Here is a 17,943-nt window from a genome sequence, read left to right as displayed (position 1 = left end):
TAGGATTATTACAGTGATGAGATTATTGCAGTGAAGAGTTTATTGCAGTGATGAGATTATTGCAGTGATGAGTTTATTGCAGTGATGAGTTTATTGCAGTGATGAGATTATTGCAGTGATCAGATTAATGCAGGGATGAGTTTATTGCAGGGATGAGTTTATTGCAGTGATGAGTTTATTGCAGGGATGAGTTTATTGCAGTGATGAGATTATTGCAGTGATGAGTTTATTGCAGCGATGAGATTATTGCAGTGATCAGATTAATGCAGTGATGAGTTTATTGCAGTGATCAGATTATTGCAGTGATGAGTTTATTGCAGGGATGAGTTTATTGCAGTGATGAGATTATTGCAGTGATGAGTTTACTGCAGTGAAGAGTTTATTGCAGTGATAGGTCTATTGCAGTGATGAGATTATTGCAGTGATGATTTTCATTTGATGGGGTAGATTTGGTAGTGCAGGGGCTCGTTTGGAGACACATCTTCCTGTTGATCTGCTGCTCCCAGCTCTTTGCAGACAAGACCCCTGTAGTGGCATCAGCAGGGAGGCATGATTTTAAGACTAGACGGAGTGTCGCAGCAGCAAGAGCAGGAAGAAGTTAGAGCAGAAAGTGGCAGGCAGCTGACAGATATAGAGGGAGACTGAGAGGGAGAGAGAGAGTGAGAGAGAGAGAGAGTGTGTGTGAGAGAGAGAGAGAGAGAGAGAGAGAGAGAGAGAGAGAGACCTGAAGAAGAGAGGGAGTGGAGGAGAAGAGCATGCAGGACACAGAGAGATGCCGAATGGAAAAGGTCAGGGTTAAAAGCCTGCAGACACAGATATCCAGGGAGATTACTCAGACTTCAGTGCACACAGCGCTCCTGCCAGGACATGCTGTGTCTCTCCCCAAACTTGCCTCTGCTACCAGTCTGACTCACCCACAGGCATAGTTCTACTGTGAGACCTGACTAACCTATCCAAGAACAACCAGTCTGCCCCTGCACAATGGTCCTACTAATAATTTAATCTACTGTAAGAGCTAATTACCCTACCCAAGACCAACCAATTTCTGCCCCTGCACAATATTACTTTTATTTTATTCTACTGCAAGACCTGACAAATGTATTCAAGACCAATCGATCTCTGCTCCTGCACAATAGTCCTGCTATTACTTTAATCTACTGCAAGACCTGACTAACCTATCTAAAATCCAACCGCAATTTGTCTTTACAAGCCATAACCACATACTTGACCACAAAGTACCTCTAGTGGACCTGACCACAACCTGAACGCAGCCTATGCAAGACACTACCTGTCCTCCTGGGTAACATCACTGGCTCTCAGCCATGACATCCAATCCTACCTTCCACAGAATGATGTGTGAAAGAGAGAGGGGGGAGAGAGAGAGAGAGAGGGGGGGGGGGGGGGGGGGGAGAGGGGGGGAGAGAGAGAGAGAGCAGCAGTGCGGTAGGTTTGATAACCTCATTCTTTGTTGTCTCTTGGCCTGTGCTCGGCTCCTGTGATCTGATCTTATCAGACTGCTCGAGCCTCGCTCTTCCGAGCCCGAAGACCTCATTCATAATCTAGGATGATTATTAGACATTACCAACCACGAAATATTTCATATTTCATACTTCCTTGTTATTGTGCATTGATATCATAGTTACGCCGGAACTCTGAGGTGATTGCTTGCCCCAGAGACTGACATTTTGATTATCATATTTTGTGTGAATATGACAATAAATAAAAACAATATATTTTATTTTATTTTATTTCTTTCTTTATTTATTTATGTATTTATTTATTTATTTATTTATTGCACCAGCTCCACCTGACTTCGATAGATGTGAAGGTCATCAGATGGACATATTAAGTCACGTGGAGGATTAGGAGAACAAAAAGGCCTGAATTATCTCACGTCACGTCACACGACTGTGTTTCTACACCGGCAGTGTGTTCGGATAAGAGGAGAGAGGAGGAAAAAAGGCTAAAAGACACTTGGCTAACACGCCGCATGATTAAAAGGCCAAATTGCCCGTATGTGTGCCAGCTTGTGGTTGCCGGGGGTGTGCTGGATGCATGGTGGTGCTGCTGGTGGGGGGGGGGGGTTGGGGGGAGAATAATGCCATGCGATTCCATACTACCGCTCAGGGGCACAGAACCACAGAACATCCAACATCTACCCCCAGGGGGCAGCGCACTATCACCCCCCCCCCCCCCCCCAAACCCAACTCCACTCTCAGCACTGGGTAGGGGCAGGCCAGGGTAGGGAGAGGGATTGGGGCAAACTCTTGGCTGATTGGGGAGGTGGGTATGGGGTGGGGTGGGGTGGGGGGCAGCACTAATGTGGAAATTAAGCTCGGTGGCTACATGGCCAAGCAACCCGCGAATGCTTCAGAGGTGCCCCCGAGCAACAGCAGGAGAAGAGGGGGAGTCTGGCATTATGCAGCCTTAAGAAGAGAAAGCAGGAGCTCTACAATGCACAACGACTAGGGAGGAGTTATTAGCATTAGCGGTTATTAGCATTAGTGGTTATTAGCATTTGCACTTATTAGCATTATCTGTTATTAACATTAGCAGATATTAGCATTAGCTGTTATTAACATTTCCACTTATTAGAATTAGTAGTTATTGGAATTAGCAATTATTAGCATTAGCTATCTGAACTGAACTCACAGTGACAGCCATATACTTAGCCCTTGATTCAATAATCATTTGTCTTTGATGCTGCTTTATAAAAAAAAAGTGTTACTTAATTACAACATAAATACATTTTTTTATTAAACTGGATGATTCCTGTACTTACAAAAGTGTGTTTATTGAAAAAGAAAAAAACAAAAAAGTCTTGCATTTAATTGTAAGTTAAAGTAAAGCAAAATGTTGACTGGAAGGAATTGATTGGGCTAATGTCTTACAAATGATGCTTCCATGGTGTAAAGTGCCTTGCCCCTATATTTGTGTCCTGCCACAGTTATTTCATATTAGCAATAATTTAACGTTGGTGACAATCTCCAGTTTATGTCCAATTGCTGTGCGTGCGAGCATTATTTCTTTTATAACCCCAGGTATGCAATGGCAATCAGTTTGAGTTAGACTGAACTGAATGAGAGAGAGAGGCAAGGAGGGGGAGAAAGAGAGAGAGAGAAGGAAAAACGTGGAGAGCGGAAAAGCGAGGAGGAGAGGGGGCACAAGAGGAGAGGGGGCAGGAGAGAGAAAGAAGAGGGAGGGAGGAGAGGCAGGTAGCGTGGGAGAGAGGCAGCGAGAGTGCGGTTATTACATGCCGTGTCAGAGTCACACCTGTGATCAGTTCTCCTCCTCTCTGCCTGTGCTGCACGCTGTGATTCCGTTCCCACACTCAGCGCCTCGGCTCTCTCTGAATCCCGTCTCCGTGGGGGTTTGTAATAAAATGGTATTTAACCGCACTCTCGCTCTCGTTTGCTCTCGCTCCTTCTCTCTGTCTCTCTCGCTCCCTCATGTGCTCTGTTTCTCTCTCTCTCTCTCTCCCTCTCTCTCTCTCTCCATCTTGCTCCAACTCCTTAATTGCTCTTCCACTCCAGCTGTTAACCATCCTGGAGGCTAAGTGAGTTTTGCTGTGAGGATGATATTCACCCAATCCATAAAAACAAAGCAGCTGTGATAAAAATAAACATTTTGAGATCATTACCGGTGATAGTCTCAGCAGGTGCAACAGCCCCCCTCCGTCTCTCTCTCCATCTCCTCCTCTCTCTGCCTTCCTCCCTCCATCCCACCCCCCTCCAAGTGTGAAACCTCCCTCTCTCTCTACCTCAGAGCAGTGCAGTACGGCTCAGAAGCTAAACTTACTCATGGGGTGCGTGTGTGTGTGTGCGTGTGTGCGAGCATGTGTATATGTGTGTGTGCATGTGTCTGTGTGTGTGTGTGTGTGTGTGTGTGTGCCTAAGTGTTTGTACATGAGCGTGTGTGTATGCTTGCATGCACACATGTGTGAACATGTGTGTGAGTTTTTGTATGTTGGTGCATGTATGTATGTGTGTGTGTGTGTGTGTGTGTGTAATAAAAGTGGGAATAAAAATGTGTGTGTGGCTAGTTGCAAAATAACTTCATGCACAATAGCAGCAACACTGGTAATGGTGCTACCACTGAAATGCGATCTGAGAATCTGTGCCCTAATAAATAATAATAAACCTGATATAACCACACTTCTCTTCCAATAACAGTGGGTCAGGGAGGTATAAAATACCCTGACAAACTCATCTGGGACCATCCTCCTGGCTGCACTTAACACTCAATCAGACACTCCATCTTCTGTACAACACAAACAAGAGCAAATGAATAAACCCCAGACAGGCTGTCAATGACGGGTTCAGTCTCTTACACAGGTGAGTCACTGTACCTGATACAGGTGCACACACAGATCAGATTCATATCTGCACGTCAGAAGACTTTAGTGCCACCCTCCTCTGTACAGCTAATTCCAGAGCACCTCACATTCTCTCTGACTCACACACAGTCTGAATTTATGCATTTTATATGTGTACAGTTATACAAGTATAGAAAGCTATAGACTGTTAGCACTGCAGATACAAAAAGATTGTGGTGTGGCTATAGACTGTTATTAGTACAGATACAGGAAGCTTGTGGTGCTGCTATAGACTGTTATTAGTACAGAAAGGAAGCTTTATAGTATCGCTATAGACTGTTACCACCGCATATATAGGAAGCTTGAGGCATGGCTATAAAGTGTTATCAATACAGATGTAGGTGTGTGGTGTCTATATCAGCTGTTAGCAATATTGCAGTACAGGAAGCTTGTGTTGTCTGTATCAGCTGTTAGCATTAGTGCAGATACAGGAACCTTGTGTTGTCTATATGAGCTGTTAGCATTAGTGCAGACACAGGAAGCTTGTGTTGTCTATATGAGCTGTTAGCATTAGTGCAGACACAGGAAGCTTGTGTTGTCTATATGAGCTGTTAGCATTAGTGCAGATACAGGAACCTTGTGTTGTCTATATGAGCTGTTAGCATTAGTGCAGACACAGGAAGCTTGTGTTGTCTATATGAGCTGTTAGCATTAGTGCAGACACAGGAAGCTTGTGTTGTCTATATGAGCTGTTAGCATTAGTGCAGACACAGGAAGCTTGTGTTGTCTATATGAGCTGTTAGCATTAGTGCAGATACAGGAACCTTGTGTTGTCTATATGAGCTGTTAGCATTAGTGCAGACACAGGAAGCTTGTTGGCGCAGGTGCAGAATTTTTACAGGGCAGTCTCGGTGTGGACGCATAGCACCAGCCAATGGGGCGAGGGATTGCCACACTTCCTGCACTGCTCTCAGACCAACTGCGATGACCATCGTTATGATGACGTCAACAAGGGCAACATCCTGCTGGAGATTCAGACGCTCTTAACAAAAGTGTGGGTGTAAATGTGCGCGGTGGTGTCTCCCTCATCCCGAGGGCATGCCGTGTACATTCACACTGAGCTCTCCGCTAATTAGATCTGACTGAGCCGTTAAGTGAATACGGCTCTTTATTTGACTTCGCTACACTCTGCTGTTGACTCTCTGTGAAAGAAGTGTGCCGTTGGCGGCGTGTTTGTGCTGAGGAAAAACGAAAAGCTGTTTATTCGCCATGTTTCTGTTAATCTCGGTCCCTCCAATGAATTTGAGGCAGCTGTCTCAATTAAGCTTGAATGGTGTTTCAGTTCATTTTACCAAGGCCCCATTGATAAAATAATTACTCTTAACAAGATTGAGTACCTGTCTGTATTCATAATTCATTTACGGGGCTCAGAAGAATGAAAAAAAAAAAAAACAACAACACACAAACACTATAGAGGAAACTTTACTTGTACCCTCCTCTTAGAATAAAAGCACTGCCAACCACCCATGCTGCGTGCGCATCAAAGTATTAACTGCAGGTCCTCGTTAAGTGATGTCAAATGGCAAATAGTTTAATTAACAGCTCAATAAAACCTAATTAAATGAGAGCTCTACTGGCACAAAACCCCTCCTCCACAGAGTACCCGGAGGACCGGGGCTAGGAAACGCTGATTTAAGGTAGTGCTGATTTTATAGATCCTCGCTAGGCCCTATGTTCACTTGAGTGCGTGTAAACGTTGCTCTTTGGATCATTGCTAAGACATTATATTTTTACTGTTGTATGCTTATATTTACAATAAATTATGGGCATTCAAAGTGGTTGGCAGAATGCCCTGGTAGCACAAAGTGATAAGTACAGAGGATACTTCGCTAGTGTAGTTCGCTCTGTATCATGTCACTAAAGGGGTACTGAGCTAGTGTACTTACATCTGCAACAGGCCTGTAACAGACACATTGTAGACTGCTGTAGTTATCTGCATATCAGGTCTGTAACAGACACATTGTAGATTGTTGTAGATAGGTCTGTATCAGGTCTATAACAAAGAAATTGTAGCCTGCTGTAGTTAGGTTTGTATGAGGTCTATAACATATACATTGTAAACGGCTGTAGTTAGCTGTGTATCAGGTCTATAACAGAAATATTGTAGAGTACTGTATTTAGCTGCGTATCAGGATAACAGAGATGCTGTTCTAGTGTACTTAGCTGTGTATCGGGTCCATGAGAGAGATACGTGGTACAGTTTCTCTCACCCTGTGCGACCCGTTTGATTCTCCCGTGCCCCGGACTTGTTGGCGGGTGTTTAGTTGCCAGTGCTGCTTCACGCTGTGCGGCACAGATAAAAGGCGGGGTGCCTCGCGCCATTGTAACCCCGAGGGGGATGGTTTGGCTCCGCCCGCCAGTTCTGAATGTTCCGTGCTTTAAACGCGGCTTGATAATCTCAGGACATAACGCACCCTCGCTGTGCTCAAAACTTGGTGCGTTGCCAGAGTTGGAGAGCTCGTGCCAGGCAGAGACAAAAGGGAGCGTTTTCTGAGGCATTAGTTTGACACAAAACAATCTGTCCCGGGCACCAGAACCAAGAGAAATCACCACGGGGAGGCTTACAACAGCTGCCCGAGTGTAGATATACACTGCCTCTAGGTTCTGATCCTGGATCAGTATCTGTCTCTCACGTGCAAAGCCTGCTTCCTCCAGACTGAGTTTAACACTTAGTTTCTGTGCTTTTGGCCTTGTAACTGATGGCGTCTCATGTATTTTATTTAGTTAGATGCCTTTATTCAAATGCTACTGCTGAAAAATGTCAGAGAGATGCGTGAGAGACAGGATCTGCACGAGCTCAAGGAATTCAATGTGCTTTTAAACAACATAAACCCAAATCTGAGTTTTACTGTGGTGTGAAATGCTAAGGAGTATATTGCCTGGATGTGTGCATTGAACTAACAAAACAGTACCACCTCCATCAAAAAGAAAGGACTGGAACACACTGCAATACTGAATGCTAATCCCCTCCATTTTATATCTCTGTAATGAGGCCTTACAAAAAAGTGTGTGTTGAAAAACGATTTTTTAGATTCTGTTCTTAGAGAATGCATAATAAAATTTCTTGATTACATCCCTACACAAATTTAAAACGATCATTAAAAAGATTTGTCAGATTCCCTGGTCTGATCCAGTGCTAGAGGAATAACTCAGATGCCTCTTTCCTGGTGTGCAGGTGAGGTCCAGATCCAGGAGGGAAGCTATTGAATGCTGAGTTTTAAACTGGGAAAAGCAATCCGACGCCACTCTGCCCTGCTCCCCGATGGCGGCTGCAGATGCAGTCGCAGAGAGCAATGTGCCTGCTGCAGCTCGGAATATGCACCCTCAGTGTAGTGGGCGGCAGTGTAGCATAGTGGTTAAGGAGCAGGACTCGTAACCGAAAGGTTGCAGGTTCGATCCCCGCTGGGACACTGCTGCTGTACCCTTGGGCAAGGTACTTAACCCACAATTGCCTCAGTAAATATCCAGCTGTATAAATGGATAACATTGTTAAAAAAAAAAAAAAAAAAAAAAAAAAAAAAATGTAAGTCGCTTTGGATAAAAGCGTCTGCTAAATGAATAAATGTAAATGTAAATGATTATGGCATAGAGATAGTCCTGGGGGCGTCTGTCAGAGAGCTTTTCTGAAACATTAAATATTCTGAAACCACAGGGTCTTAACGAATGATTTCAATGGGTGGTTATGTTCGGCAATGCTAATAATAATGATAGTAATAATAACAATAATGATAATAATAATAATAATAATAATAATAATAATAATAATTATCATCATCATCATCATCATTATCATCATCTGGGCTCGGCTCTCTGCGGTGGATTTGCTGGATGCGTGTGAAGCCGCTGGAGATTGCCGTCGGAGACAGTGAAAGACGCGACACTCCTCTGATCGGCGGCGGCTCTCCTGCGGCACAATGGCAGTGGCGTGCGGTGTGGCAAACAGCCGTGGGCGTCGGGGGCATTTATCGGGGAGCGCACTCGCCTCGCCCCGGCGCTTCCTGCCGAACGAAGCAGGTGTCATGGCCAGGCAAGCTCAACGCTCAATTGGCTATTCCCTGCAGTCGGGGGGGATAATCATTTTCAGCTTTGCTTCGCTTTGCCACAGGCTTATTTTCGCTATCTTGGAGGAAATATATGTTTTTTAATGATGCACCTTTTTTTGTGCCACGGATGTAGTTTTATTACGATCATATTATGATCAAATTGTACAATATTTGAGCGCATAACACATATGTTAAATTTAGTTTGAGAGGTGCCTTTGATATATTTTGTATTGTTTTTAACAAACATTCACAAGATTGTCTGTCCAGATGACATGTATGATAGTTTGTTCTCTGAGGTCAGTACTGGTCTCCCTCTGTACATGGAGGTAGCTCGCCGGGTTGAAATATGGAAGGTCAGCCTGACTGATGCATGCATGATTTCTGTCGCACAATAAAAAGGAAACTGACAGAAGCCCTTTGATGTGTGTTTGATGTAAAAGTTATTAGCTTGTTGGTGCTGTCTTTGAGCACCACCCCCCACACACACACACATACACACACACCCAGCTCCATACTCACTGCGCTGTGCCTGAATATGAAAGATCATTTTGAAAACAACAACTGGCAAATATCTGTTTGTTATTATCAGAGCATTTTTAGTGGGCCACCAAACAGCTGTAATCAGACTGAGATGGGGTTTGAGTTTTATGGCTAATTCATGATATTGGTTCAGGCTGAGGGAAAGGATTGCTTTTGTTTTCAGTTTATATAACTTTTGTCCCTTTGTGAACAGACAACATGATAAAGGTAGAAACTTCCTTTTGAGATAAATGGGACTTTTAAGGAATGTAAGCCTTTCTTGATAACACAGCATGATAAAGTCCTGATAGCACTGTCACCATCTCCAACAGTGCCAGCCACGCTGCTTTAGCTACTGACGCCACTTTAACACACACACACACACACACACACACACACACACACATACACATAAATGCACACATGCGTATGCATACACACACAGACCATACACATGCGTGCATGGGTGTGCAGTAACACACACACTCGCATGTGTGTGCATACATACTCCTGCACGCGCGTGCACACACACACTCCTACCCTCCCGATGAGCACGGGTTCAGGGCCGCTGTACTCCTCAATCACAAAGAACTGGTTCCAGATCCAGCTCCGTCTCCTCCTCGACCGAGTCTCCTCCCCTTCTTGTCCCCGCCCGTCTTCCGCCTCCTGGAACACCAGGCCCCGCCCCCTGCTGCCGCCGAGCCAGGAGTCCACCGTCACCCCGCTATCTGCCCTCTCTGTGGCGATGCCCGGCTCCTGATTCGAGTCGGGCTGGAGCTTCAGGAAGTGGCTGCCGTCTGTGCGCACCTCCCCGTCGGGCGGAGTCAGAGGGGCCCTGGCGCGAGGGTGGTTTCCCTGGTCCCGCCCGCTCGCTCTCACAGCTGCGGCACTGATCCGGTTGTCTCGCAGAGTCTCTCCAGCTGTAGTCGTGCTGGCCTCCTCGTTCCCCGGGATAAGCGGAGGGCTGCTTTCGATCCGCAGGCTGCCTCGGCCGGCAGGAGCCATTCTGCCGAGCGATGCCGTTGCAGTGTGTCCTGCATACCCAGAATCCCCTGGGCTTTCTCCCCCGGTGAGCACCGCTCTCCTGCTCGCCACCTCGGCCCCCACCTCTCCTCCAGACTCCGCTGTGACCTCTCTTCTGTGGGTGTGAACGCTCTGTGCTGAGTCCGGATCCGAGGCTCGACTCGAACCCGTGCGTGCAGTGTGAGCGTTCACACTGGAAAAATCTGTGGCTTCCTCTCTCTCCTGCCTACCCTGCCCGGGGTTACCAGCCCCGCCCACTGTCACCGAATCCTTGCTCTGACTCCTGCTCACCTCACCCCCCACACCCCCGCCCGGCAGAACCGTATTTCCTGTAAGCTCTGTGAGAACTGTACTTCCTGTCAGCTCTGTCGGAGCTGTACTTCCTGTCAGCTCTGTGGGAACCGTACTTCCTGTCTGCTCCGTGGGAACAGCACTTCCTATCAGCTCTGTGCTCCAGAGTGTTTCTGGTTGCTCAGGGGTTTTTGATCCTCTGCTTTGACCCAGTGTGAGCACAGATGGGTCCGGTCTCTCTTTAGACCTGATCAGAGGTTTGAACCTGGTTTGATTAAAGCGGGGAGTGAAGTCGTGCCTGTGGTGAAGAGTGTGGAATTTTTCTTCTGCCTGCCCTGGTTTAGAGGAGGCAGTGTTGCGAGTACCATTCCAGCTCTCGGCAGAGTCCAGGGCAACTCCACCTTTCTCAAGGGTGCTATGAACAGCTAAGTCCAGGCTGTAAATGGACCTCTCTCTCAGCTTCAGCGCAAACTCTGAGTTCCTGGTTTTGACCCCTTTTCCACGAAACACAGGCGCTGCCGCGCTGTTTAGGACCATTTTCGATTGAACGCTCAGGTTAACGTCGCTAGCATCGGCTCGATTTTCAAAACTTTTGAGCTTCGCCGACGGCACCTTGTATTTGTCAAAGTGTGGATCCCGTTGGTCAGCCAGCTTCCTATCCGTCCTCGCCTGTACGTGAGCTCCCAAACCTCGCCTCCTCAGAACCTTGGTGGCAGAGGCTCCTCCCCCAAGATCCTCCCACAGGCAGAGGAAGACCAATAGGAGCAAGATCCTGGCAGTCATGGTGGCGGGATTTGGCAGGTAAGCTTATCTTAGTGGTGGATGCGGTGAGAACAGCCCCGGGAGAGAAAGATTTGCTCTCTTGTTTTCTTTATCCTGTTCACCTCCTGCTTCTGTGCCTCCACCTCCTCCTCCCACACCGCCATTGTGCTCCGGTCCCACAGTGCAGATGCGGGCCCCTCCTCCGGTTTTATCGCCTGCTCTCTGTGGTCTTGGCTCTCTCTCCCTTGTTGCACGGCTCAGGTAAGCGTCCCGAAAAGCACCCAAGAACCTGCCAGAAAAGATAAGGATAATTAGTGTAATCATTGCGGAGCCCTAATTAAAAGAGCAGGGAAGTGGCAGAAAGAGAGATAATTTCTGCAGGAACCGCATGGAGAGACAACATGGGGAGAAATGTGCTGGGAGCGCACTCGTACAAACGTACAAACACTCTGATAGGCACTGAGAGCATCAGCGTTGTACAGAGGTGCTCAGCATTGTGTGAAGTGTTGCCTAGGTGACTGAGTGTATCTTGTTGTGTAGAGTTGTAGAGCATCGTGTACAGTTGCGTATGACCCTCAGTGGTATGTTAGGTTGTATAGGATGACAATGCTAAATTCACCCAGGCAAGTCTTGTCCTCTCTCTATCGCTTTCTTTCCACCCCCCCTCCTCCACCCCACAATCCATCCATCTCTGCCTATCTTTCCACAAATCAGTCAGGAAATCTCCTCACGGGGGACATTTTAGGAAATTGACATTTTGGGAACGGTTACGTGTGCATGTGTGTGTGTGTGTGTGTGCGTGTGTGTTGGGGAGGTGTTTCAGGGGTTTCTGGATCCCTGGAGGGGAGGCTGGGGGACTTGTCTCCCGTGCATGGGCAGTATTGTGTGGGAAATATACTCGTACAACACTCCAAGTTACTTTGACCATGTACACTGGCCATCTGACAGTAGTACAGCATATGTTCAGACCGTATGAGCAGCAATATGGCCGGTAACGATTTTCCTCAACTGCGCTCTCTGGCACGTGGCCTTGGAGGCCCGGGTCCGATCGATAAACCCCTCGACCCGTAGATATCCGGCCGACTGCATCCCCCCCGGGGGTAGCGTCAGACTCCGGCATGGGACTCGGGTTCGAGAGCTGGAGAAGTACTGAGCTGTGCACTGCCGTTTCGTCTGGAGGAAAGCGCTGTTGTTGCTGCTGTCAATGGCACGGGCCGGTCGTTACAGGTTTCTTATTCAGCTGATTAATTGGAGCCGTAAATACCTGAATTAATTTTTCCCTTCCCGGCCCAAACTTTAACGATCCCGGGTTGGTTAGTATTAGAGTCAGATCCCGGCCATCGATCTGAAACTCCACGGAGCGCTGAGAGCTGTCGCCAGCTTAACGAGACTGAAAATGTTAATTACCATTCAGCTCCCGCACTCTGCCTCTCTGTCCCTCTCTCGCCCTCCTGTCATTCACACACACACACACACACACACACATGCACACACAGAAACACGCACACACAGACACACACACACACACACACACACACACACACCCGCACTCTTTCATCACTCTTTTTCACATTCTTTGCAAGCACCCCCCCCCCCCCCCCCTTTAACACACCTTTTAATTCAGGTTGCTGGATTAACAACAAATACAAAACTAGCCCAAATATGAGGTGGCCCCCATTACAAAACAACTTATATTTTCAAAGGATGACAAATTTAAATAATAATAATGATGATGATAATAATAATAATAATAATAATAATAATAATAATAATAATAATATGTCCTTAGCAATTGATAGCAAAAAGTAAAGCTTATTTACTGCACTTTCACAGGAAGCCCATGCCATTCTCTGACACACTGCCAATTTAGTGGAGTGAATTAGTGGAGTGAATTAACACAATACAAATCCCACAACACACTGCAGGAGAGCCAATGCTGATTGGACAATTTGGCTGTTGCTGAGGGTAGCTTGTCAACTCGTAGACTGCTGATGATCTTCATACCACATATTTATTATTTTACATTCAGTAATGAAAATTCTAATTTTATTTTTGCAAAATATTTAAACAGGTTGCTTGGTGGCAATCTGGATGTCAGACCTTGTTACTGAGTTACAAACAGGAGCTTGCATGATTTCTGGCACCTTCCATGAGCGTGGGAAGGTTTCACAGTGTCACAGCTCCAAACAGAACCCAAAATAACGATTCAAACACAGCCTGAAATAATGGACACGTGTGTGGAAAGCTGGGTAGTGACTGTGACTAAAAGACTAAAATAAAGATATGAACAAAAGCAACAGACATCAGAAATATACTAATCCAAAGCTCTTTTGAACAGTGCCTAATTAAGTATACTTGAAAGTTTATGTCTTCATTTTACAAAAATGGATAAAAGAGTCTCTCCCCCCCCCCCCCCCCCTCTTTCTGCGGCTTACAGTAAAAGAAGAAAAAAGACGTGTCTGTCTGTTTGGACAGAGCATCCAGCATCTATATCTCAATACAAAAGGAGTCCCAGACCCTATAAGGTCTTTAAGCATGCACACACAAATACACATACATACGCACATGAACACACATGCGCACACACAAAGTGACGGGCAAATACACACACACACACAAACATACACATACACACGCACGCACACACATACACATATACACACATGCTCACAAACACACACACAAACTGACAGACACACACACTCACGTGCATTCACACGCATACGCATACACACACACACACACACACACGCACACACATACACATACACATGCATGCACACACATACACATACACACATGCTCACAAACACACACACAAACTGACAGACACACACACTCACGTGCATTCACACACACACACACACACACACACACACACACACACACACACGCACACACACGCACACACACACACACACACACACACACATGCACATATACTCAAACTGATTCATGAACTAACAGATAGATATACATACACGTAAACATACACACATATACATTATTCACATATACATAAACGTAACGACGCTGTCATGGTGCTAGTGCAAGCCGGCTGCCGGTCCGCTGCTCGGTGTGCGAATGCGAATACGAATGTATGTTATGGTAACTGTGGATGTTCTGCTGACAACCTGAAGAAGGTAACGGTCTACTCTAGAAGTAGTCTTTTGGCTTTGAAGAAGATCAAAACGGACTTTCGCCACTTTATACCTCGAGAGATAAGGAGGAGGTACCGGGGAAGCCGTGCCGGGGTGAAGCGCAGGGCTAAGGCTACAGCTAGAAAACAACAACAGCTGAGATACAAGCCACCGATCCCCTCGGTGTTGATGGGGAATGTAAATGCTTTGCCCAACAAGATGGACGAGCTGGGGGCATTGATTAAGAACCAACAGACTTATCGGGAGAGCTGCTTAATAATCATCACAGAGACTTGGCTAACTGCCCACATACCTGATGCTAACGTGGAGCTACCCGGCTTCACTACGGTGAGGGCAGATAGAGACACCAACGCCAGCGGGAAGAGTAAAGGTGGGGGCCTTGTGCTGTACGTGAACAACAGATGGAGTAATCCCAATCATTGCCGTATTAAATCCGTCATGTGCTGCCGTGACTGTGAGCTGCTAGCCGTTAGCGTAAGACCATACTACGTACCGAGGGAGTTCACGCAGGTCATTGTGATCTGTGTTTACATTCCTCCGAGGGCTAACGCGGATGCGGCGCTTGATGCAGTACACTCCATCACTGCAGGGTTACAGACGCAACACCCAGAGGCTCTGGTCATCATCTCAGGGGACTTCAGTCACGTCACCCTGGACTCCACCCTGCCGGCCATGCACCAGTACGTGGACTGTCCCACCCGGAAGAACAGGACCATCGACCTGCTGTACACCAACGTGAGGGATGCCTACTCGGCCACGCCCCTCCCGCCCCTAGGGAAGTCTGACCACAACCTCGTCCATCTGCAGCCCAGGTACACACCACTGGTGAGGAGGCAGCCCATCACTACACGAACTGTCAGGAGGTGGACACCAGAGGCTGAGGAGGCTCTCAGAGACTGCTTCAGCTGCACTGACTGGAGTGTGTTGCTTGACCCTCATGGTGACGACCTAGAGGAAGCTACACAGTGTCTGACTATGTCAACTTCTGTACTGACATTGCTGTGCCTGCCAGGGAGGTGCGATGCTTTGCCAACAACAAGCCGTGGATCACTGGCAAGGTGAAGGCAGTCCTCAACAGGAAAAAGAGGGCATTCATGAACAGAGACACTGAGGAGGTAAAGAGAGTGCAGAAGGAATTGAAAATCTGCTTAAAGGAGGCCAGGGAGGCCTACAAAAAGAAACTGGAGGGGAAGCTGAGGCTGAACAACATCAGAGAGGTGTGGGATGGCATGAAAACCATCACTGGGTGCAAAAAGAACACAACAGGGGTGGTGGAGGGGGGTGTAGAGAGAGCAAACGAATTCAACATCTTCTTCAATCGGTTTGACTCAACACCTGCCCGCCCACTCACCCCCCCCACATCCCCAGCCTCCCTATCTAGCCCCCCTCCTCCTTCTCCTCCTCCTCCTCCTCCACCCCTCTCCAACCCCCCTGACTCCTCCACTTCCTCCATCTCCTTCACCATGGACCAGGTCAGGCAGGAGCTGAGGAGACTCCGCCCCAGGAAGGCAGCTGGTCCGGACAGGCTGTGTCCGAGGCTGCTGAGGGCCTGCGCTTCAGAGCTGACCGAGCCCCTGCAGCACATCTTCAACCAGAGCCTGCACCAGGGGAAGGTCCCCACCCTCTGGAAAACATTGTGTATCATTCCGATACCAAAGAAGGGACGGCCCAGTGACCTGAAGGACTTCAGACCTGTTGCCCTCACTTCTCATTTGATGAAGACTTTGGAGCGGCTGGTGATGAATGCCCTAACACCACAGGTGCAGCAAGCCCAGGACCCTCTTCAATTTGGTTACAGGAAGAATGTGGGAGTTGAGGACGCGGTGCTGTACCTCCTGCACCGTACCCACACATTCCTGGACAGAGAGAGTGGCACTGTGAGAATTCTATTCATAGATTTCTCAAGCGCCTTCAACACCATACAGCCTCTACGCCTGAAGGAAAAACTCACCACCATGCAGGTCGACCCACCCCTCGTGTCCTGGATCACAGACTACCTCACTGACAGACCTCAATTTGTCAGGTTGGGGTCTGTAACATCAGACATGGTGACCAGCAGCACGGGGGCGCCACAAGGGACTGTGCTCGCCCCCCTCCTCTTCACCCTGTACACAGCAGACTTCATGCACAACACCGAACTGTGTCACGTGCAGAAGTTTTCTGACGACACCGCCATCGTCGGGTGCATCAGGGGGAGTGATGAGGGGGAGTACAGGGCCCTTGTGAAGGACTTTACCACCTGGAGTCACCTGAACCACCTGCAGCTCAACACCTCAAAAACAAAGGAGATGGTACTGGACTTTAGGAGGCACTGCACATCTCCTCTGCCTGTTGACATCTGTGGTGAGGAGATTGAGGTGGTCACCTCCTATAAGTACCTGGGCCTGCAGCTGGACAATAAACTGGACTGGTCTGCCAACTGTGACTCTGTGTACAGGAAGGTGCAGAGCAGGCTGTACTTTCTCAGACGACTGGCATCTTTTAGCGTCTGCAAAAAAATGTTGCAGATGTTTTATCAGTCGGTGGTGGCCAGTGCACTTTTCTACGGGGTGGTGTGTTGGGGGGGGAGCGCCAAACAGAAGGACACACAGAGACTGCAGAAACTGGTCAGGAAGGCCTCCTCCATCACTGGTGCGGAGCTGGACTCTGTGGCATCGGTGGCAGACAGGAGAGCACTCCTCAAACTGCTCTCTGTCATGGACGACAGCAGCCACCCACTCCACAAGCTGGTGGTGGGGCAGAGGAGCAGCTTCAGTGAGAGGCTGATCTCACTGAACTGCTCCTCCGAAAGATGCCGCAGGTCATTTCTTCCCAGAGCCATAAGACTGTACAACACCACACGTGGGAGAGGAGGGGAAAGGAGGAGCACTGTGTAGTCTTTTAGTCATTTAACTTTTTAGTCTTTTTACCCATGCACTGTGTCCTTTACCCATGTACTGTTCACTGTTTTTATCTGTTTATTTATTTATTTATTTATTCTTTTTGCACTTCCGCACTTTTAATGGTTGTATTATGGTTTTTATTATGAATGTACTGTATGTCAGCGAGCAGCTGGATAACTTAATTTCCCACTGGGATTAATAAAGTACATATCTATCTATCTATCTATCTATCACACAAACATACACATACACACGCACGCACACACATACACATATACACACATGCTCACAAACACACACACAAACTGACAGACACACACACTCACGTGCATTCACACGCATACGCATACACACACACACACACACACACGCACACACATACACATACACATGCATGCACACACATACACATACACACATGCTCACAAACACACACACAAACTGACAGACACACACACTCACGTGCATTCACACACACACACACACACACACGCACACACACACACACACACACACACACGCACACACACACACACACACACACACACACACATGCACATATACTCAAACTGATTCATGAACTAACAGATAGATATACATACACGTAAACATACACACATATACATTATTCACATATACATTATTATTAATATTATTATTATTATTATTTTTTTTATTATGTAATAATATCACATCAACAGTGCGGGAAGGTGGAGAGGAAGGAATTTATTCAGCCAATTAAACTGGGGAGTATTAAACAGGTCGACCGCGAGAGGCAGGTGGGGAATACAGTGAGGAAACCGGGAAGCTGCTCTTCCTCATTAATTCCATTAAGGGATCCTTAACGGCCACGGTGAACCAGTACGTTAATCTTACATGAGGTCTGC

At 47.3% G+C, this 17,943-nt stretch overlaps 1 protein-coding gene across 1 annotated transcript in view; it reads right to left on the bottom strand.

Annotated features, from left to right (window-relative positions):
- Positions 1-17,943, bottom strand: part of LOC118770938 — a 68,024-nt gene that overhangs the window by 25,469 nt on the left and 24,612 nt on the right. The window contains exon 2 of the mRNA XM_036518732.1: positions 9,478-11,302. Within this exon, the coding sequence (XP_036374625.1) occupies positions 9,478-11,034 (1,557 nt within the window). The 5' untranslated portion in view covers positions 11,035-11,302. The remainder of the gene's footprint in view (positions 1-9,477; positions 11,303-17,943) is intronic.

Source organism: Megalops cyprinoides, chromosome 2, assembly GCF_013368585.1.
Source record: "Megalops cyprinoides isolate fMegCyp1 chromosome 2, fMegCyp1.pri, whole genome shotgun sequence".
Lineage (NCBI taxonomy): Eukaryota > Metazoa > Chordata > Actinopteri > Elopiformes > Megalopidae > Megalops > Megalops cyprinoides.
The sequence above is the reverse complement of the archived record's forward strand: the minus strand, read 5'-3'. Positions and strand labels throughout refer to the sequence as shown.